The sequence below is a fragment of the Pleurodeles waltl genome, chromosome 3_1 (assembly GCF_031143425.1).
Source record: "Pleurodeles waltl isolate 20211129_DDA chromosome 3_1, aPleWal1.hap1.20221129, whole genome shotgun sequence".
Classification (NCBI taxonomy): Eukaryota; Metazoa; Chordata; class Amphibia; order Caudata; family Salamandridae; genus Pleurodeles; species Pleurodeles waltl.
This window is the reverse complement of record NC_090440.1, coordinates 367,633,674-367,656,881: the sequence shown is the minus strand read 5'-3', so window position 1 is coordinate 367,656,881 and position 23,208 is coordinate 367,633,674. Positions and strand designations below refer to the sequence as shown.

At 42.9% G+C, this 23,208-nt stretch overlaps 1 protein-coding gene across 1 annotated transcript in view; it reads left to right on the top strand.

The window, feature by feature from the left end:
- The window catches only part of USP8 (ubiquitin specific peptidase 8), a 488,166-nt gene that overhangs the window by 208,311 nt on the left and 256,647 nt on the right, over positions 1 to 23,208 (top strand). The window contains exon 7 of the mRNA XM_069222544.1: positions 3,586 to 3,748. Within this exon, the coding sequence (XP_069078645.1) occupies positions 3,586 to 3,748 (163 nt within the window). The remainder of the gene's footprint in view (positions 1 to 3,585; positions 3,749 to 23,208) is intronic.

Genomic DNA, 23,208 nt, shown 5'->3' with positions numbered 1-23,208 from the left:
TTGTCCCTGTTAGTCTTATACACTAGAAAACGTTTTTTTTTTTACTATGTGTATGTAATGCTTTATGGATATATGTGAGTCGAGACAGTGACCCGAGTGTATAAATGATGATAGAGTTACAGAGTCTCCATACATGTAACCTTACAAATGTAATTCCTGCCTCCAGCGAGTAGAAGGAGCAACGGGATGGAAATATTCCTGCACAGTGTCCCTAAATAATGTTCCTCCTCTTTGGCATTAATTTACTTTGATGTCAAACAGATAGTGCTCAAGGTTTTTCACTAAAATTAAACACATTTTGGTTCCTTATCAGACTGCTTGAATATCCCTAAAAAATGTCAAGACGTTTACTATAAGTAACTTAAACATTCTTCAACTATGACACAGACATAAGGGAAATAAAGGGAATAACATTGGAACTAATTGTTAACTGTGTGATCACTAGTTAAAACCAAGTGTCGTACATCCATAGTCCTTCATTATGTGATTGTGTCTTATGCAGCAATGTTCATAAAAAATGTTTTGTATCCTCGAACAGTTATGACACTAGCATTAAATGTAGTAACTTTAAAATGGATGCCATATTGATTTTGTCACGAAAGCCCAATTCATAATCACCTTGCATGGCAATCCGTAAAGTACGGTGAGATATATATTTAGAGATAGAGACATACATCTAGGTCATTTTTGTGACTTGCACTAGATTATAAACAGAGCTTGCTCTACACGTTGATTATATATTTGAATTTTGATTCTTTTGCAGTATGATGTTGGATTACATTAGAACGCCCCCACCATGAACTGTGTTCTCATCAATGATGTAATTTCAAATGTTTTAATTATGTTATCAATGATTTAATAGAACATGTAATGGGGGATGTAATATTTAAGTTCACAAGCAGTGCATGGCAAGGGTGTGAATTATAGCTACTTTAGGGCATGAGTTATAGTTGCTTGAGATAATTATAATTTGTGAACTTTAGTGGTTTTGTTTATTTAAAACAGTATGTATTAACAGTCATTTTCACCAAATTATAACGTCCGTTTAACATTTGGTATTTTCAGTGAATTTCTAAAGTTTCTTTTTTTTAATGCAAAGTGTAAGACCTATTAGCCTTAACGGTGGTCTTCTCCCAATCGTTTGCCTTTCTCCCCCACTTTTGCTGATCTTGTTCTTCTGTTCAATTTAGGACTCTGCACTTTACTGCTGCTAAGCAGTCCTAAGTAGGTATGCTCACTCCCTAAAACATAGTGAAATTGGTTTACACCCAGTTGATACATGTAATTTACTTGTAAGTCTCTGGTAAAGTGGTACAGCATATGCGCAGGGCTGGTAAATTAAATGTTATTTGTCGACCTGCCACACACATTGTTTCACCCACTTTAGTAGCCTTCATGTCTCAGGCCTGCCATTGCAGCCCATGCATGCAGTTTTAAACTACCATTTTGATCTGGCAAAATAAATCTTTTGTGAGACCTAACCCTTCCTTTTTAATACATACAAGTCACCTTTAGCATAGGCCCTAAGGAGCCCATAGGGCAGGGTGCAATGTATTTGAAAAGTTGGACCTGTACTTTTAAATTGTACATGTCCAGTTAGTGAAAAACTAGGGGATATGCAATTTTAAAGGTTTTAGTAAAAATGGTGCTTAGAAGCACAAAGTATTAATTGTAATTATCTTTGTTGCGCCAGACCAGGGCAAAATCACAAGTTCAGGCAAACTGCTATGGAGATCAGGCCAAGTAGAGGGACCAAGTTAGACCCACTGAACAAAGTACCTTAAATCCTAGTAGCGGAGTGTTGCGCAGCAGTGGTTCCGGGGGGGCTGTAAGAAGCAAATGGGAGGTCCTGCCTCGGAGATGAATCTCGCAGCGGCTGTTCTGATGGAGCCATCAGTGTGGCTTGAAATGAGAGTTCCTGTGTCGTTGTCGAGGATGCTGTTGACGAGGGCTTGCAGTGCGAAGTTGTACAATGGGGATGCGTTTTGCAGCAGCAGTTTTGAGTAGCTGCAGGCTGTGATGCTTGGTCCTGCGTTGGAAAATGCAGCACACTGCATCAGTTCTGCCCAAGAAACCACAGCTGGGCTGGTAGTGCACCCTCAGACTCATTTCCAAGAGTCCATGCCTGGGTTGGCACCACTTGGGAAGGCAAGACTCACAATAAGCAGAGTACAGGTGCTGGGTTCAGTATGGTTGGAGCCTTCACTGTCCCTGACGCCAGCCAACTAGCCCTTGGAATCACTCCTGGGATCAATATGCAGGTTAAGTCCTTCTCACTCAGGCAGCAATGTAGCAGTTCTTCTTGTAGAGCAGCACAGCAGTCATTCTGAATTTTCCACACGTCAAGAGGTGTACTAAAGAGTTGGGTCTGGGGGTCCAATATTTATACTTGGTGGCAGCTTTAAGGTAGGAGAAGGTTTCCACCCCCAGAGGTGTTCGGGATCCCCTGCCTCCCTTCCCTGGCCTCAACTTGTCTGGGTGCACAATAGACTGAGATGAACACCTTTGTAAGTGTGCTGAGGCAGAGCCTTTGTGATGTGCAAGTGTGGTAGGTGACAGCTCCTCCTTACCAAGTCTGAGATGGCCCTGCCACCACCTATTCTCCCTTTGTCTCAGTGTCTGGGAGCAATACACAAAGACCAACTGCTAGTTACATCTGTCATTTGGCCCAGGCTACAGGCAACAAATGGTTGGGACAAGAAAATGCTACCTTTCTAAAAGTGGCATTTCCGGAATTGCGCCTTAAAATCAAACTTCACCATTAAAGAGAGGTTTAAATTACAATTCTTTAGAGAACAAACTAGACATTCCTACCTGCTCCCAATTTAAAGTTATCACTTATTAAATGGAATGAGGTAACCCAGTGTTAGCCTATGGGAGAGGCAGGCATTCCAATAGCGAAAAATGTTTTTTAGTCTCAGGACATGTATAAGTTAAAAGTACTTGTCCAACCTTTTAAGTAGACTGCACTCTGCTCTATGGGCTGTTTAGGGCATACTCTAAAGGTATCTTATATGTATTAAAAAAGAAGGTTTGGACCTGGCAAAAGGTTAATTTTGCCAAGTGGAAATGGCAGTTAAAAACTGCACACAAAGGCTGCAGTGGCAGGCCCGAGACAGCCTTAAAGGGTCACTTAAGTGTGTGGCAAAATCAGTGCTGCCGGTCCACTGGTAGCATTTAATTTACAAGTCCTGGCTGGGTACATGTGCTACATGTACATGTAGCACAACTTTACTCAGTCCTTACACGTAAATTAAATGTTATAATTAGGTACATGCCAATTTCACCAAGTTTAGAGAAGAAGCACTTTAGCACTGGTTACCAACGGTAAAGTGCCCAGGGTCCTAAGGCAAGCAAAATGTGGATGAGTAAGGCAAAACGTTTGGGGAAAGACCACCCTATGGCTGACAGGTGTAACACACGCATTTGTATAAATATATATACTACTATTAGTTTGTGGAACTGTAAAATTATTGATTTTGTACTACTTTATGAAAAGTATATGAAATGGTTTTCTTGTTCTTTTGTTTTTTTTTATGGACATTTTTGTAATGCAGCGATATAAATGTACATACATATTTTTAGAGTCACTGCAAGCTGGATTGAAGCTAAACTGCCAGAGAAGTCCAAAGAAGTGTGGCGAACAAGAGGACATGTGGATTATATTGTATTGTTTGATTGGTTCAGTACTATAAATGATTTAAAGGTGGGAACAACTCTTCAGAGTCTGAAAGATGCTCTGTTCAAGGTTAGTAAGAGAAAAAATGTTATGTAATCCTTAGACTCCTCAGTGGAATTGCATGCCATTATGGTACTTTTGTATGTGATATGGACGGATGTGTATGTTGTTGTTTAGAAATATATCATATTGGAGCTTAGCGGTTAACTAAAATGTAATTCAAGCAACCATTGACAACACCTTATGTTCTGGTATAGTGAAAAGTTTTCACAAATACTGTTACAGTATTGGCAGCAGAGGTGCAAGCTTCCCTACCATGCGGAAAAGGGCGTGTGGCAGCAGTGGCATTGAAAGATTACTTCACTGAAACACACAAGGTACATCACAGCTAGTACCAGTGCATACTTGATCACACATACTAACCACACATATAGCACAGGTATTGTATTACAGCATTTGTATAGCGCTTACTACACTTATGTGAAGCAACAGTTGTGCAAAAGTCTCTTACATATACAAAACAATAATAAGAAAGGCAGCAATTGAGCACACCTTCCTCCCAATGTGTATGTGGGTGCTGGAGTTTTGTATGTTTGTGATGGTGGAGATCTCCATTATATGTGTTCATGGGTGTGATGTAATGGTTTTTATCTGTGGGTTGGTGTGATCTGATGCTTATTGATATTTTTTTTTCATCAGCAAAGGATACTTCTTTGGTAAATATTACAATTTTTCTGAAAAATATATTTCAGGGATTTCAGTCATTGCATCCAATTCATAAAGCATGCTAGCGGCTGACATTCTGCACACTTCCTCTTGAGTGGATGACATTCTTCACACTTCACCTCTTGAAATACCTATTGGGGAACTGTTTAACCATTTTGCCGACCACACCCATGATTTGTAATACACCTCTTCTGTACCCCTTTTTAGAAAAATCTTTTTAATTTTTCCATTAATATTTCAAATTCAGGTGGCTCATTAGTTTTGTATAAATCGATGATTACTGATCTATCACCAAGGCTACAAGCCACAATTTACATACATCTCTTGGGAGAAATCTAATGTGCGGCACTATCCAGCATTGAGAATAAGGGGCCAACATTTATTTTAAATCCGAAACAGTTGCTAACATAAGAAATTACATATTGCTAATATTGCTTCAATATCGGAGGTACCTATTTCATATACATTCAGTCACCTATTCCTTTGCATCCTGGCCATTAGTTTGCTAGATTCCGATTAGGTTTAGAAACTATTCATGAGACAGAGCTGTATCCTACGATAGTTGGCACCTCTTGGGACCTTTTAGTTCTATTACAGACCTCTTTTCAGGTCTTCGAATTAACCTGTAAATCATTTTCTAGGATTTTGTTAATCATTTGAGCAGAAACATTCTGATTAATACTTCTCGTTTTTGTGAAATTTATTTCGTTTTTGAGCAAGTAAGGCATAAGGGCATAAACGTACCCATAACAAACAGGAAATCAAAGCAGGTGTACACAGATGCAGCAGTTTTCTTTAGACATATCATCAGCGATCCTTCTAAAAGGAAACCAAAGGGAAAGGAAACAAACCCTGGGAGCGTGCCTCTGACCCAGGACTCTGCAGCCTACTCCACCATTATTCAAATCTCTGTATTACTTTCTTCTAGCTACTCCACATGGCGTACATGCATACATAGGCCCATATTTATAAATTTTTATCACCGCATTTGCGTCAGTTTTTGACACAAAATTGGCGCAAAATGTAAGTTTGCGCTGCTTTCGTGTCAAAAACTGACCCAAATGCGGCTCTAAAAAAGTATAAATATGGGCCATAATTTTGTCTATTTAGGAGGTGGGGAAATAGAGAAAGGAGGACTACACCAATTCAATCATCAGGGAAGGTTTCTGATTCATGATGACAACAGGTTTAACGGTTTGGGGCCTTCTTCTGCTCCTTCTACCACCATCTCTCTGTCTTCTGTCTTGCTCCGATTGTCTTCCTTCTGGACCTTCATGCCCTAGGCCTAACATGACGAGATTATTGTGAACTTCTGTTGCAAGGATGATTCCTGGACTTACTTTGTGACCCCTGAGAGTCTGCAGATGTGGAGCTGCAACCCTCTCCTCCGCGCACCTCCTCAGGTATCTCAAAGAAGTGGGTGCAAGACTGAAAGATGCCCTTTAGCTTGGCAGGGTAGAGGATGAGATAGCGAATATTCAGGCTGCAAATTTTCCAGTCTGCGTTCTTCACCCTTGCTGCCAGCTCCCTGAACATCGACAGCAACTTAGATAAAGTTTGCTGCATCATTGTCACTGTGTCCTCAATCCCAGACACTCAAATCTCTGCTTCCGCAATTCTGTCTACTACCTGTCAGAGGTCTTGCCGCAGCAACATAATGTATGTCCCAACAGCTCCAATTTTGTTCTGCTGCATGACGGAGTGATAGTGGCACGGTTTGACACAGGCAGATAGTCGCATAAGTCGCTTTGCCACCTCCCAGCAAGTTATCTGTCATCTTCAGATTGTGCTGCTGAGTGGTACTTCCAGTATGTGCAAACATGTCCAGAGTACCTTTTTTGTCTAATGAGAGCACCTTCTCTTTTGCCATGATATACCAGGAGGCAATCAGTCAAATGAAACTCTTGTGTGTGTGTGGCCAGTTGCTGCTTGTTGCTGACCCTCCATCCCCCAAGAACGGGTAATCCACTAAGACATCCTCTCAGGGTTTCAACGCTGCTTTCCTCGAATCATTGGTAGAGTCTGCTTGAATAGGCCCCAAATGCAAATTTAATAGTCAGTTTTTCCGCTTCCTCTTATTAATGAAAAATCGTCAACATAATCAAAATGCTCTTTCAATAAACACAATTCATGTGGAGACCACTATATGTATTAAAAACATGATTCCACTTAATTTATTAGGACACAATTTGATTATTTTAAAAAGGACTCATCTTAGTCACACATTATTCTTATTAGTTCGATATGTTAATTTCTTACACAAATAAATGTAGTCACAAAATCAGATGCATCAACGCCTCCTCACATCACACCCAACAGCCCCCTCATAAAATACACATTCTCATTCATACCTTTCATACCCCGATACACACCTTGACATAATATTTCTGTACATCAACCGTATCCAACAATTGTCAATATAGAATTTTGTTAAAAATAGAAAAAACACATCATATCAAAATCATATTTACTGTGTATTATGTACAAATACAATTTTTGATTTCCTGTCCTAGCAATTAACTCTCATTAACAGTATGTGTGTACTTCACTTTTCCTTAGTCCTTTACACAGATGATGTTTGACCTGTTGTACCATGTGTTGGTGACCTTAAATGGTCCTATACTGACTTAAATCTTGTGCAGATGCGTGTTTTGATGTGACTCAGCAAACACTGTACACCTTCCAGACGGCACAGAAAAATCAACGCTTAACTAAAGAACAAGTGGGGGGGTTGGTTACTAGGGATATGTCAAAAAGTACCTACAAAACACAATGGAACATAATGAAAAAAATAAAAAGGACTCCAAAATTGTTAAACATACAGCCTGACGGACCATAGATGAATACTGTCTAAGACATGGTCCTCGCAAGACACTGAAAATTGGAACCAAGATTATTTGAAAATTGTGAGGTAAAGAAAAGGAGAAGGAAAAGAAAAGCATTTTAAGAAATCCAATTAGGTCAAACTACGCACCTTGAAGTGACAACAGTACCGCCGGAGGGGAAAAGGGTTGCCTACTTCCTTGGTAGGTTTTCAATTGAGTTGCTTTCAGTTACTGGATTACTTTTTGTGGTTAGGGGTATTTATTATATCTGATAGAGACTTCCAGCTGCAGATTCCATACCTTAGAATTTCCTGACATCAGCTTGGAATCTGGATTTTTATGCTGAGCAGTACCCTGCGAGCGCCATCGGGTGGCGTTGTTCGGATCCACATGCGTTGTTCGTCTCCGCGTGGCATGGTCAGCACCATTGGAGCAGTCTGTGACATCACTGTTGCCTAAAAAGGCACCACCCCGGTGCGCATACGCCAGAACCACAGAGTCATGGATACAACCAACAGTTCGTCTGTGCAAAACTAGGGCCCTAAAAGGAATAAACCCTAACCCTACTAGACATATCTGCAGAACGGCGAGGCGTGGGTGGGTGTAAGAAATCTGCAGCTAGATGGAGTCTCTACCAGATAATGAGTTTCCGAAGGTAAGTAACATCTGATCGAGACTTTTAGCTGCAGATTCCTTACCTTAGAATAGATACCCAAGCCATAACCTCCTGGCGGTGGGCTGTGGATACCTCTCCTTACACTAAAAAGTCCTGTAGGACTGAACGAGCAAAGTGTCTGTCTCTCCGTACCTGATTGTCCAGGCAGTAATTTTTTGCAAACGTGTGCAAGGATGCCCATGTTGCTGCCTGACAGATATCCAGGACTGAAATGTCCCGAGATAGCGCAGTGGTAGCAGCTTTGCCCTTGGTAGAATGAGCCCTCAGGAGGCTGCTTCCTGGCCAATGTGTAGCAGATATTGATGCAGAGAACAACCCAGCGCGAAATGGTTTGCTTCTGCACTGCCCAACCCTTCTTTGCTCCCACGTACCTCACAAAGAATTGGTCATCCACTTGGAACTCTTTTTTGCGGTCAAGGTAGAACGACAACACTATTTTGGGTCCAGCTGGTGGAGTTGATCCTCTTCTTTAGAGAGATGTGGTGGAGCAAAGAAGTTGGGCATGGTGATGTTCTGACCCAGATGAAATGGGGTCACCACCTTGGGGAGGAAAGAGGTACGAGTTTTGTGAGGAGTTCTTTTATGTACTTTCACAGCCTTGAAAAAGTCACCAGTGTGATGAAGCACGTCTGTTGTAGATGAAAGAATGTGTACATTCTGAAGACGTGATCTCTCCACATGTCAATAAAAGGTTTGGATTTTACCTAGTTTCTACGTGCCCTTATTATTTGTATTTAAAACTCAAGTTGGGCCGAATTGAGTACGTCTGGACTGAGTTACAGTGGATTCTGAGGGGGCCACTGATGTCCATGCCTTGGGTAGTAGGACAGGAATACCAATGAGCTCCATATGGACTATATTTGTTCTGAATTACTTTACCCACTGCTATTGTTTTCCAGCTAATCAAAGGTGCAATAGTCATACCACTACTACCTGTATATAATATACATAACCAATATTAGTTAACATGCATAAAGCCCCATTTAACTACCACCCTAAAGAATATTCTGATACTTAACACACTTGACGAACAAACTCTCCCTACCTCATGCATTAGAAATTAACTGGACTACTTTTACTAATAACAGGGTTAATTTTAAAAACCCTCCTTCAAATGGTAACTAACACAAAAATAACAAAACCAATGCATCAGATATCAGTCACCGGGCTAGTTATTTGACATACAAGGGCCACCTATAAATAATTGGTTTACCCATTGACTGTTGTCTTTGCATCCCAGAGCTCTACTCAAAAGGTTCAACCTCTACTCTGTGAGCTCAGCCTTCACTCACCACCCTGGTCAGACCATGCATCTATTCTGCATGTATCTTGCTCTTGGAGTGGTATGCCTTAGCCTCCAAAGTTGTTGTGTTCAGTAGTGTCTTCCAGCATTCTCCCAGACCTCATGTCTCGCCCCCAATATCTGCACTTGCTCCCAGACACAGGTTTCGTCAGGGAGACAGCCAGGGGGCTTTGCTCATACACCTGCTTTCACGCTATTTTTGGCCTCTCACCAGACGCTACACCTGTCTCCCCTCCCAATGGTCTGCACCTTCTGTCTGTCCCTTTTGTGATTAATGGGGATCAATAACCTGTGCCGCACCACAGCTAATCGTTCCTGTCTCCTTTCTAGGCCCGGCCCTCTGTGACCCCTCCTTTTGTGATCCGGTTAGCCTCACCAAGTTCTCACCTCAATCTTTCGCTCAATAGGAGTCCGGGGGTTGGACCTCAGGGTGCAGTAGTCACTAATCTGGCTCACCGGAGAGTCAGTATGTTACTTTAGCTTCCTGCTTACATTTGAGTTTCTGTTCTCTCCAGCTGCCATCAATGTCACCTTTTAAGGCTTCATCCTTGTGGCCAGGCCTCAGAGAGTGGTGGCTTGGAGTCCTGCATGCCTTCTCCACAAGGGGTGGGATTTGAGGTTGGAAAAGGTTCAGGCCTTCACTCTAGATTGCCCCTGGCAATGCTGGAGCCCGGTTACAAGCGACAGTTTGGCAGGCACTCCCTTTGCTTCCTATACTTCAGCTGGCAGCTGTTGCACCATCCTGTACTTCACCTCTACCTCGGTCTATTCCACTGCGGCCTCTCTCACACTCCTCTCGACTGTTAGAGCCCCCTCTTTGTGATACTATAGCAGTTGAGTTCAAAGAGTTGTGGGGAAGCAGGGTGAGTAAAGATTTTGGTGGGTGGTTTCATGGAGCCGGCTTAATTTGTGATCACTGTGATTGTTGTACATTTTCATATACCTGTCCGGCAAACCCACAAATATTATCTGCTGCTGAAGCCCATTTTCAAATTGCTCTGCTCCCTTTCCGCCTCCCTAGCACCCCTTGACTGTTCATGAAAGTGATGGCAGTGGCTGCTGCCCATGTTAGGAGGATCAGGATTTCTGTACCTCAAAGACTGTTTGCTGCAGATGGGCTCACCACAGTAAGTAGTGTTCCACCTCTGGACGATGACAAACCTTTTGACATTGTTGTCCCACCTCAATCCTTCACAAAGGCTTTGATTCATAGGAGTAATCCTGGACACAGTAGAGTTCAGGGCTTTCCCTCCGCATCGAATATCGAAGATTCTGCTATGATTGCAATGTTTTAGGCTAATTTCTCCATCACATTGAGAGCAGCTCTGAAACTTTTTGACCTTTTGGCTTACTGCATCCTCCTTATTAGCGGTGTTCCAGTGGGCCAAGCATCAAGGCAATCGGACCATTGCCATCCAGGTCTCGAAGGAGACGGGTCAAAATTTGCACTGGTGGCTGTTCACATGCAGTTTGTTTAGTGGCAGACCCCTCTCTCTTCCCCACACAGAGCTGATAGTGGTGATGGATGCATTCTTGCCGGGTGTGGGACACTATGCAGGGTAGGTGGATATTAGGAGTCTGGGGTCTCCTGAAGAGGGACAGATGTACATCTGGAATTGAGGCATTCATATGACTCTGAAGCTTTTCTGGTGTCCGTCAAGAAGAAGCAGGTGCAGGTTCACATGAACAACACCACTACAATGTAGTACTGCAAACAGCGAGGTGGAGTAGGGTCCTGGGTCCTGTGTCTCAAAGGCTCTTCGCTTCTGGAGGTGGTTGGAGAACCAGGGAATTTTCCTGATTGCCAACCACCTGACAGGTTCCCTGAATACCACAACAGATGAAGTGAGCAGGCGGTGCCTGGCAAATCACAAGGGTCAACTTTATTCCGATTTGGAGCAGGTCATCTTCCAATATTGGGGAGAACCCTAGCTAGAATTTTCAACCTGCGGCAAGAATGCACCGTATTGATAGGTGTGTGCATTGGCCTTTCTGCAAGATCACTCGTTAGATTTGTCCGGCTGGAATGGAACACTGCACTCCTTCCCACCCCTGCCTCATGTTCTGAAAAGGAAAAGAAGCAAATGGGCCAAGTCATCCAAGTGGTTCTAGATTGGAGACTGTACTACTAGACCCTTATGGGCATGAGTTATGTATCCTCCGATCAGGCTGCCACTTTGCCAGGACCTCCTGCCTCAACAGCAGTGCTGGGTCCTCCACTCTAATCTGCGCAAACTACATCTACTTGCATGCCAATTAAGCAGCAGCAACTAACTGTATTCTATCTGCTGCCTGAAGTGCTGGCTATCATCCTTGCCTCCAAGCATCCCTCCATAAAATTAATTTACGCGGGTAGCTGTGTAAAATTTGTAGCCTGGCATGGCGCTGGCTGTACTGATCCCTTACAAGTGAAGTTGCCTTACGTGCTTTTGGCCTTTGAGGAGGTGAGTGGTAAAGATTATGGGGGTTATTCTAACTCTGGAGGAGGTGTTAATCCGTCCCAAAAGTGACGGAAAAGTGACGGATTTACCACCAGCCGTATTACGAGTCCATTATATCCTATGGAACTCGTAATACGGCTGGTGGTATATCCGTCACTTTACCGTCACTTTTGGGACGGATTAACACTCCTCCAAAGTTAGAATAACCCCCTATGTGTCTGCCCCTTTGGCCTTTCTGTGTTTGCCGACCTCTCTTTCTTTCTTAAATCACTTGTTATGATGAGATTTATTAAAGACCTGACACACGTGATAGTACCAAGGACCACTGAGTGAACGATCAGCTTTTTGCAGGGGTCTTGGAGCAGAGAAAGGGCCTTATTAAATTGGGGTAGTTCTCTCCAATAATACCTGCTATTCACTGCCCACAAACAGCCTTCGGAAGGTCTGAGGTCCCATCCCAGCAGACCTAAGGCTACTACATCTGCACTGGCACACATAGTGCCTGTCTTTGACATCTGCCATGCTGCAATGTGGGAGTCAATGCAAACGTTCACAAAGCACTATTGCCTTGATAGCCACGTCAGGTGGAAATAGCGTTTTGTCCTGCAAGACTTTTTGATCTGAGCCCACTCCACTCCAACTGGGGAGGACCGTCTTTAGTATCTGTTCTAAGGTGAGTGTTCTGCAGGTAGATGTTTTTTATCAGAAGAACAAGTTACCTTCATTAATGCTGGAAACTCTAATCTTACCACAGATTCCTAACTGCCCTGTCATCTTCCCATTCTGTGGGGTGACCTGTTAACATCTAAAAAAGGTTTCAAGTTAGTATTCAGCACACTGTTAGCAACATTGCTTCACGTTTTGTGCCCTGGTTGGTATGAATTCAGTACGGAGCTAGACAGTGTCATCTAGTGGTGCTCAGGAGCCCTTCTGTGGAAAAGTTTTCCCCATCCAGTTTGATCCCTGAGGGAGTATGGAATCTGTGTTTGGAGTATTGACCAGAAAGTGTTGTGTTAATAAAGGTAATTTACTTGTTCGTTTGGGTATTCCTAATATACATTGCCAATTATCGAATGCCTTTAAAATAAGTTTTGTTTCTTAAATTATTTGCTAATTATTACTCTGGTACCTTCCAAAGTTCCTACATAGTAGTTCTGACGTATGTCGATAATCTGGCGATAAGAGAATAAAAAACATCCTTCATTTCCTTCTACTCTTACCCCAATTGTTTGCCAGGTTGTAATCAGCACGTGGATGAACTAGTCCCCAGCTTTCACTAATCCAGTTATTTTTCCACCTTGTTTTTTTGCTGATGCTCAATGTAATTTAGGGTAAACATTCATGTATTGTTGACACTTAAGCTACAAGGCCTTGCATTGTGGTTCGATAGCAAACTAGTTTTTGGTTTATGTATTTTTCGTATATTTTATGGTACTTAGATTCCATTTTCCTTTTACATATGATGGGTAAAAAATATCGAAAGCATGCTCCTGTTGTGTACCACAAAAAAGTAATTTATGGTACTGTATGTGCTGATGCAAATTATGATCAAAATTCGATTGGCAGTGCCAGGCACCTGTATCTTGTGGAATCTGAGATGCCTCTAAACTAATTCTAGGTTGCTTATTTTCCCAAACAGGACCTCTGTTTGCTTAAAAAATGCTCATTTAGTATGCAAGGAAGTGTTGAGAAAAAACGGAAGTGTATTTGTTTTCATCAATGATACTCTACCAGTTATTGATAGCTGTTCCTTTACTTTCTTGATAAGTGATCCATAATTGAAGTCCTAGAGATCGTTATAATACCCTGAAACACTCATTCTGAACTACCTCTTAGAATTGTCTTGTATCTGTGCCACAATGTATTTGGAAAAACTTGAGCATCTGTATTATAAACAAAACTTCAGTTTTAGTTAAATTCACCCTGTAACTTCCCAGAGCTGTATATTTCTTAATTATTGCTAAAGTGTGTGCTATATTTTATTGCTCTTGAGATTGGAAGATTCTTAATCTAGTTCATCACAGTAGATGCGGACGATTCAGAATTTAAGGTCAAAATCAACCAGGTGACCTGTACTGCACAGTGAAAGTCACAGCTCACGAGGTTTAATACCTTTTGTGCATCCTTGAAAATAAAGTTCTGAACTTTCCTGCCTCAGATGCAGAGGGAGAGTATTCCATATGGAGGGGCCGAGAAAGGAAAAAGAGCGTCCACCAGTCCTTGCCCTCCCCACTCTTGGCACTCTCGCTAAGGCCAAATGCGAGAACTGAAGATTCCTGGCAGAGTTGTAAAAATGGACACCGGAGGCCAGGTAACTTGTACCACTGTTGTGCAAGGCACAAAAAATCAACAATGTTTTCAACAGAGTTATCTTCCTTACCGGTAGCCAGTGCAAGGAAGATGCTTAGAAATCCTTGTTCCTTAATGGCAAATTCAATAGGAGTCATGCTGCAGCATTTTGCATCATTTGAAGTCTGTGAATGGCGCAATCCAGAAGTCCAAGATACAGAGCTTTGCAGTAGTCCAGGCGAGAGATTATCAGAGCATGGATAACCGTTTTCCCGTATTCAATGACTGCTGGATCGCAAAACACATTCCTGTCACTGCGCTAAGCTGAGGTTGGAAAGTTAAGCAGTTGTCAAACTTGACTCCTAGGTTCTTGGCTGTCTCCGTAAAAGACACAGGCAGCGCAAATCCACCTGGCCAACCTGCTGACCAGTTGGTAGATGCCACAGTGTCATAAAAGAGTACTTCAGTTTTATCTGTATTGCTCATCAGTTGTTTCTGATGCAACCAGTCAAACACGGCAGTAAGGTATGACTTGATGGAGTCATAGACAAGATCTTCCTCATCCCCTGAAAAAAAGAGAATTTGAGTGTCATTTGCATATGATAAAATCTTGGCACCGAAAGACTCAATCACAGAAGCGAGAGGTGTAAGATAGACATTAAACAAAGTTGGGCTAAGGCAAAGCCCTAAGGGACCCTGACTGAAATTGCCTTATTGCCAGAAGCAAATGGGGGAAGCCAATCCTTCTGTTCTCTATTATCTAAGAAGGTCAGCCACCTGAAGGTCATACTCATTTCGCCAATCTTTAGAAAGCGATTCAACAGGAATGAATGGGGTACCATGTCAAAAGCAGCCAACAGCTCTCACAAAAGCAGCACAGCCTTGCCCCTGGCATCTGGAGTGTCTTTGATTTGTTCCACCATCTTGAGTAAGGCCATCTCAGTAGTCCGATTCTGCCTGAAACCAGACTGACTAGAATGAAGGCGACCAGTAGTCTCCAAATAACAGGAGAGTTGCCTGTTGACTGATTTCTCAAAGATCTTAGAGACTGCAGGCAGCAGGGAAATGGGCCTATAGTTACTCAGCAGATTGGAGTGGGCTGAAGGCTTCTTCAGGTATGGAAGAATCTTTCCCTGTTTCCACCCTGTGGGAACCATTGCAAAAGCCAGCCACTCATTAAGCAGCCAGTTTACCCACAGAATAAATACTTCTGCCGTTATGATTAACACATGGTGGGGCAGGGATCAGCAGGTGAAAGAAGATGAACCATCAATGGCTTCTGTGACAAAATCTGTATTAGAACATTGGAATGCTGGGGGCTCCATTGAAAACAATGGAGTGCTGCGGGCTTTTACTGGCCGGTAAAAGCCCGCAGCGCCAACATTCCAATGTTCGCTTTGTTCACAGCAACAGCTGTGAACAAAGCCTCACGGAGCCCAAGGGGATTTAAATCCCCTCGGGCTCCGTGAACATTTTTTTTTTTTAATAGAACATTCTGCCCTGTGTGGCAGAATGTTCTAATAGCCTTAGAACCCGCCGTAGTGGGCTCTACCGGCTATTAAACTCCCTCTCCCTTGTTAAATGCCCTCGCCTTCAGCTCGGGCATTTAACGCGGGGAGTGGGCCTTTAATAGCCGGTAGAGCCCGCTACGGCGGGTTCTAAGGCTATAGTAGGCAACAGCTACCTATAAATAATACATTTATTTTCATCTGAATGGATAAGGTTAACTGCTCTCGAAGCTGTGTGATTTTTTAACATTGGTCAGTATTTTATAATTGAAGTTTAGCAATGTAAATGATCATTAGGAGCTAGAATTTTGAGGATCTTTTTTGTTTTTTGATATATAATCAGCATACTTGTGTGGAAAAACATGTGATCCTCTGTTGCAACAGAGAGATAGTTAAGATAATCTTACATCATTGTTTGAGTAACAGTGTAAAAAAACTGTCCTTCCCCTTCTGGGTTTGAGCTCAACACTCCATTATTAAGGGTCTTAAGTGTGAAAAACCTTTTTTTTATATTTTTTTATAGTCACTTTGTTTTCTATGCTGATAGCGTCTCCTGTATAACCACACTCATGTACATATACTTGTTGTTCTATTCTGTGTGACATTAAAATCTCCACTTTAATATTTATTCATTTAAAGTATTTTTATAGTGCAAACATAGCCAACAGATAACAGAGCATTTTACAGGTAACAAGTGCACAGTGGAGTGTTGCAAGAGAAAATGGAGTGAAATTAGCCCCTTGGATCAGCTGGGGAAGTATAGTTAGAAGAGAGGTGTTTTGTAGTCTGTCCTGAAAGTAGCAAGGTTAGTATTTAGTCTTTTGTTGTCTGGGATAGAGTACCGTAGTCTAAGGATTAGCCATAGGAATGGTTACTTTGTTTTTATGTCTTTCCTGGTTTTAGAGGTTTCTAGAATTAGACGATCTCTGCCTCTTGTTTTTCGTTGTCCACCTGTGAGCTTGAGTGTATTGCTCATATCGGGAGGTAGTCAAAGGAGGATTGTTATATATGAGACCTGCAAATATGAAGTCCAATCTAAGATCTTCCTCAGCCTCAATCAGCACATCTAAATATGTGAGGAATTATGGTTATTCAGAGCTTGTTCAGCTCTTAATGATGTTCTACTTTAGGTAAGACATTTTCATCTTGAGTTTACAAACCAATGAAATGTCTTCTCTAGTTGTAGCTTTCAATGCTTCTTTTTTGTGATGGATACGTATTACCACAGTTTCTTCCTCTTATGAGTATTACTCAGAGCCCTTTAGAACACTGTTTATGTTGAGGAGCAATACAGATCCACCCCACCCCATTACACTACTGATTCATTGTAAGCTGAACTACAAAATGCATATGAGCAAGGCACATCTCCTGAAACAGAGGCAGGCTTGCTACCTTGCCCACCAGTGAAAGAAAGTCCTTTATTTATAGTGGTATTTAGAAGAGCAACAGAAGTACCAATGATGCAGTTGCACATTATAGAGAAGAAAGTAAATGTATTGATTGAGATTCTTCAACCAGGGTCGACTTTATCTGAGCCCTTCTCACTGTTTAATGAAGCTCTTACTGATGACCTTCTTGCCGCTTGGTTTAAGCCACGCTCCAGCCAACCAGTCTTTTGGTCTGTAGTTAGGCAACATATACCAGCCCGTCATGCCGAGGAGTTTCATACACACTCCTGAGACCTTACTCTGTGTCTCTTCTATACCTTATACCTCTAGATGAGACGGAGGGCTTACACGTCCTTTTTCTCTACATACACGCCAGCTTAATTATCGGGAGCAAGACAAAGCGCCCCAACACAAGAATTTACCCAAAAGAACTGTTTTGTTTATAGATCGCACCCTAAAAGATTTTGGATCCATACGTGCTGACTTATGAGTACTCCCTCATGAAGACTCGGGGATAATAGTGTTTTGCCCCGTCACGTGATTCCCACTATTCTTTCTCTATTGATCGTACATTATCTTGAAGAGTTTTACTTGATTAGGATAAGCCATCTATTCATGTTAACACCTTACTTATATTTTGCCCTGAGGAAGTCAATGAGATTAATTTCTCTGAGACAAAACACGTGTTGGCTGTTGGATGTTGTTGTGATGACCACATATGGAATCTTTCTGATGTGATGAACATGTATGAAAACCTCGCACAAGAATAAAGACACGGAACTTTAACTCTGTTTGGATTATATATTGATTTTCCGAAGACCAAGAACCTAACTATACAGACTCTTATCTTATTTCATACGAGTGCCCTGGCCTTTTGAATCATATACCAGCACCTCGTGACCTACACTTCCTCACCCAAGCACCTTAACCTGGACAGCCTGATTGTTCAAACCCCATCGAGCATGGTTAATTAAAATGAATGGTCAGTAAATCGTCTGGATAGGATATCGAAAAGAATTGATGCCTTTGGAAAGAAAATGTTTTCTTCTTCCAGTTTGGCTCTCAGATCCTTTAACACAATTTACCTCCTGGGGAGGTACACCCTTAAACTATGGCACATTGCCAGCGACATCTTGCTGGTTATCCTGGAGGTCGTCAGGACCTCTTACCTAAGATGATACATGGCGGCCAGGACATAGCCAAGTAGGGGATCCAAGCAGGATTGGATGATATGGACTGCATCAGAAAATCTATTGGCACCAGTATTGTGCTTAGGAGGTTAGTCTGGATGTGATCAAACAGGTTTTCTGGAGACGCACAAGTGTCCTTTTTGATATGCCCTTTGATGATTCTAGGCTATGTGGAAAAAAGACTGGAAAGTTGCTAGAACAATTCAAATACAATAATGCCACAGCTTGATCTTAGAGGCTACAGATGCCAGCTAAGCATTTTCTTCACTGATGCAGAAATCTGAGAGGCTATTATAGGGGGCTAACTTACAGACAACACCAGTCCTCTCAACCTGTGGCACAGCAGTCACCACAACTCTTTAGAGTCTGCAGCCATATCACCAGTAGAAAGTGCTTAAAACAGGAGAGACATCAATCCTCCACTTTTTCCACCTGTGCTGCCGCTGCTATCATGCTGCTTTAGTTTCCCCTCTCTGACTCATGTTGGTAGGAAGCAAGATACAACATTTCCTCTCAGACTGTAGATTCTTCGCGTCAGAAATCTGGGTTTTGCTGATTGTACAAAAGGTCTGTGCCCTGCCATTCACCTCCTCCCCATCCCACCTTCCTCCCGCACCAGGGCAAGTTTCCAAAATTGTCATCCATCTTCTATTGTTCAAGGGTGCCATAGAGTGGATATTGAAATGAGAGATGGGGTAGGATGCTAGTCATGTTACTGAAGATGAAGGATGGAGTTCTCGAACAGATTTTTGCTTTTTGAATGTCTTTCTGAGGAAGGACAGTTTTAAAATGCTTCTACTGGCTCAGATCCTGCCAGCTGTGGGCCCACAAGATTTGCTGGGGGTCCTCAGACTTTTAGGAAGCGTATTTCTGAATACACATCCTGCAGTTCCACAGGCCCTACCTGAGGTTCAGTGTGGGTCAGGAACAATTTCAGTTTACCATGCTCCCCATCTGCCTTCCCTTGGCCCCTAATATGTTTACAAAAGTGATGATGAGTGTGGCCTATCTTCTGAGATGCAAGACTACATGTACTCCTGCTAAAGGCCCTACACTTAGTTGTACTTCTCCTCTGGGTGACAGACAAACCTTTGGCACTGTTCGGTTTTACCATCAATGAGCTGAATTTCCACCTGGACACCTTACAGAGGCTTCCATTCACTGCTGCATTTGCAGATGCTGTGGCATTCATGGCTTTTGTTCTGTCTTGGTCATTCAGGTTATGATTCCAATCTTTCGAAATGAATCATGGATTTTGTGATTTGGTCTCCTGGCAGTGTGCATTCTTATCATCCTGAATACCAGGTGGACATACGGGCATTGCAGTGGAACCTCAGATACCAGTGGGACCAGCATCAAGGATGCCTCTCTGACTCCATCCAGATTTCTAGAGAAAATGCACAGTATCTACAGTGGTGGCTGTCAGAGAACATCCTAAAGTAAAGCAGGCTGCTGCTCCCCTCTACCCAGAGTACTTGGTGGTGACAGATGCACCACTGCTGATTTGATGGAGTAAGTCCAGCATACAGCCAGCTCTATATTGGTCTTCTGGAGTTACAGGCAACAAGTCCATACAGCACAAATCATGAGCATTACTTGTCTTCCGCTGTCCTGATGAGGCCGAAATTGTATGGGCTGAAACGCGTCAACAAGTTATCAAGGAGTCCTGACTGCAAAGTTGCAATTTTTGAAGGACTATTGTGAGCCAGGCTATTTGAAAGGTACTGAGCCTGGAAATCATGGTTTGATTATACTTCTTTGGATGAATTTGGCCCCCAATTGATTTGGTTGGAACTACTGTGTTATAGAAGTCGGGGAAGCCACAGATAATTTTCAAATGTTTTTCCATCATTCTAGTATGACATGTATGATGTGCAAGTGTTTTATATGATGTATGTCTTTAGCATAAATAAATTGTACCCACAGGGTGAGGGTGGCACAGCAATTTAATTTGGGATGTTCAGAAAAGTAGAATAGCAATTCATACATAAGACAAAATGTGTTTTTCAATGATAATTCAGGCATCATTGTTGATAAAATTATACTGAATATATCCCCCTTACCTATTTTGTTTGATTTGTGTAATAGTTATCTGCCCAAGGATTGGGGGCTATATGGGCATCATTCTCTTTGATGACAATGGGTTTTTCTACACAGCACTCATTAAGAGACTTGTACATTGGAGAAAATGTGTTTTCCAATGATAATTCAAGGTATCATTGTTGATACCATTATACTGAATTTATCCCCTTACCTACTTTGTTTGAGTTGTGTAATAGTTATCTGCCCAAGGATTGGGGGTTATATGGGCATCATCCTCTTTGATGACAATGGGTTTTCCTACAAAGCACTCATTAAGAGACACATTCTTGATGGAATGGAAAGACGAACCTCAGTAAGCTTGTCCTATCTTGAGTTCTGAAGAAGATCTAGGCAGACCTAACTCCAGTCAGTCTCATTGCCCTACACTGGACCTGGAGAATGTGAGAACTGAGCTCTGTTGAACCCTTGACTGCTTGGACTTCAAGATGGCATGTAACACATTTAGTGTCCTAGATAAAGCCACACCCAACGCACCACAAACACTGCTGTGCCTTCCTCACCGAATAGGAGGAGAGGAAATTCAGTCAGTGATCATGAGCTCACTATACCATTGTTCTACTGGTGATGAGTTGTATCAAGCTTACCATGTCTGCCTGGACCTGAAGAGGAGACCTCGCTGGGGCTGAAGGAAGGCTGAGCAACACACCACTACTTAGCATCTTTGTAAAAACCCTACATAAAAAGCAAAATAGTTGTTTGGTAGTTCTCGGAATCCCCTTTTGAACCAATGGAAAATTATATGGCTGTACTAATCACCCAAGTCTAGGAAGGCTAGTAAATTCACTGGAGCTGCCTTATGAATTCTCTTCTGAAGGGTATTCATCTTGATGCATTTTTACTCTGTAAGTAGATTGACACCCTTGACATTAATGAAGAGGCAAAATCCACCTGATGCCTTCAGAACCAAAAATAGCCGGTCTCTTGTGCTTGAACTTGGTCATCAAACAGGATCATCTCTTGTCTTCTCCAGTCCTTGAATCCCCTTCCACAGTATTGACCTAATGCTTGGATTAGAGGGCTAAATCATTTGAAGGAGCACAAGAACAAGAGTACAAGAAGAGTGTAAGAATAGGGTGCACAGAACTCCAGCTTTTACCCCATTCTACAACATCCAACAGATACGTGACCATGAATCTGAAATGAATGTCTCCCATTGTAGATGAGAGCGGCACACTTGTCCCACGCTGGAACAATGTTAAAGTTGGGAGCGCTGCCCCGGCTCCATTTTTGCAGTCCATAGAGCTTTAACCAGCCTGTCTTTGACTGATAAGCTCTGAAGCTAGTGAGCTGAAATGGCTTGATAACTGTACACTGCTGCGCTGATGTCATCAAACCAGGTATCTGGTAAACATTTCTTGCTTATAAATTCACAGCAGCCCTTCCCTTCCTCGAGTCCAAAGGCTAGCGTTTGAAAATCTTTCACCATTTACTGGCGTAATTGTATTATATCTAAGTGCCGCCTGGTCTAGGTCTGAATAATGTATTTTTATTGCTGCTGTCTCATGAACACACTTTTCAGTCGGATTACCGGAAGAGTTGTCTTCTAATTCTACGTCCACCTACAAGTAATCTGCAGAGTTAGCGCACACAGGATTGCAATGTACTCTCTAAAAATATCTTTAGCCTATACATCGATGATGTGACGATGATGTGTATAGCCCTGTTATGGCCCTCCTCGAGGAGCTCAGATGCTTTGGGGAAGCGTTGGGCTTCCTGGTGAATGTCAGCAAATCTTAGGCCCTCAATCTTACAGCTCCAAAGGGGGAGATAGTCACATTGGCACAACGTTTTTGATTTCAGTGGCAGAATGATTCAGTCTCATATTTGGGCATAGAGCTGGCCAAAACAGCAGAGTCCATGGCACTCTGTAACTATAATACCCTACTCAAGCAAACTACTGCGACCCTTAAGGCCTGGCGTTCGTACCGCCTTTGTGGCTGGGTATGATTGCGGTGATAAAGATGGTGATCCTCCCACGTATTCTATTCCTCTTCCAGGCTCTTCCTGTTTCGCCCCCACCACGCATGATTTCCCACCCCCAGAACTACATACAGGGATTCTTCTGGTTAGGGTTATGTCCCTGTATGAGTAGGGGCCAGAGCTATCATCCACCCCCAGGATGGAGGCTTGGGAATCCCACAATACTATCAAGCAGCTTAATTGCGCTATCTGGTCGAATGGCTCCAACCAGAGTTAGAGAAACACTAGCTCTTTGTGGACCTGGCCATTGCTGGTACCCAACTGTGGAAAATACCATTCCTGCCCCAACAGCAGCGGGCCTGGGGACTTTATTCCTCTGCCATCACACAACCAAAAATGAAGGTCTGGGATGCGGTCTCCACAGGCAAGGGTTTGACGTCCTTCCCATCCCCTTAACGCTTATCTGCGGGACTACAGACTTTACTCTGGGGCTGTATGAGGCAGCATTCCAACGCTAGCTGGGGGCTGATTGCCGCTTGATCGCCCACCTCTTCGACAAAGAGGGCATTATGGCCTTTGAGCGACTGACACAACACCTAGGCCTGGTAGAGTCTGAGAGACTCCGTTACCTCGAGATTAGGCACTGGGTCTCCCAAAGTATGATTCAGCAAGGAGCAGGATGCCCCTTGACCGAATTTGAAAATGTCTCATTCTGAAAAGAGACGACTGCAAACTAGTGTCTGAACTCTGCAGTTTACTCTCTCCACCACCACCACCCGCTAAAGCTCCCAGTCAGAAACGGTGGGGAGAAGGAACTGGGCAGAACACTTACTGAAGAGGAATGGGGAGATCTCTACTACCGCACAAGACATGCAGCCATCAACATGGCTAGTATAGAAACGGCCACGACGAGCACAGCATACTGGTACCTCACACTCTCCAGACTGCATAGGGGGAACTCCAGGTGTAGCCCCGCGTGCTGGAGACACTGTGGACAGGCAGGGTCCCTGCTCCACATTTCTTGGGAGTGCCCCAAGATACAAACCGTTCCATCTCACAAAATGTGGATGGACCAGTTGTGGCATACTCTGGGCTTGGAGAAAATTACACTGTCCCTCAAGTTGTCTCTGGCCTCTCTTCAGAAACTGTGGGACCCTCTT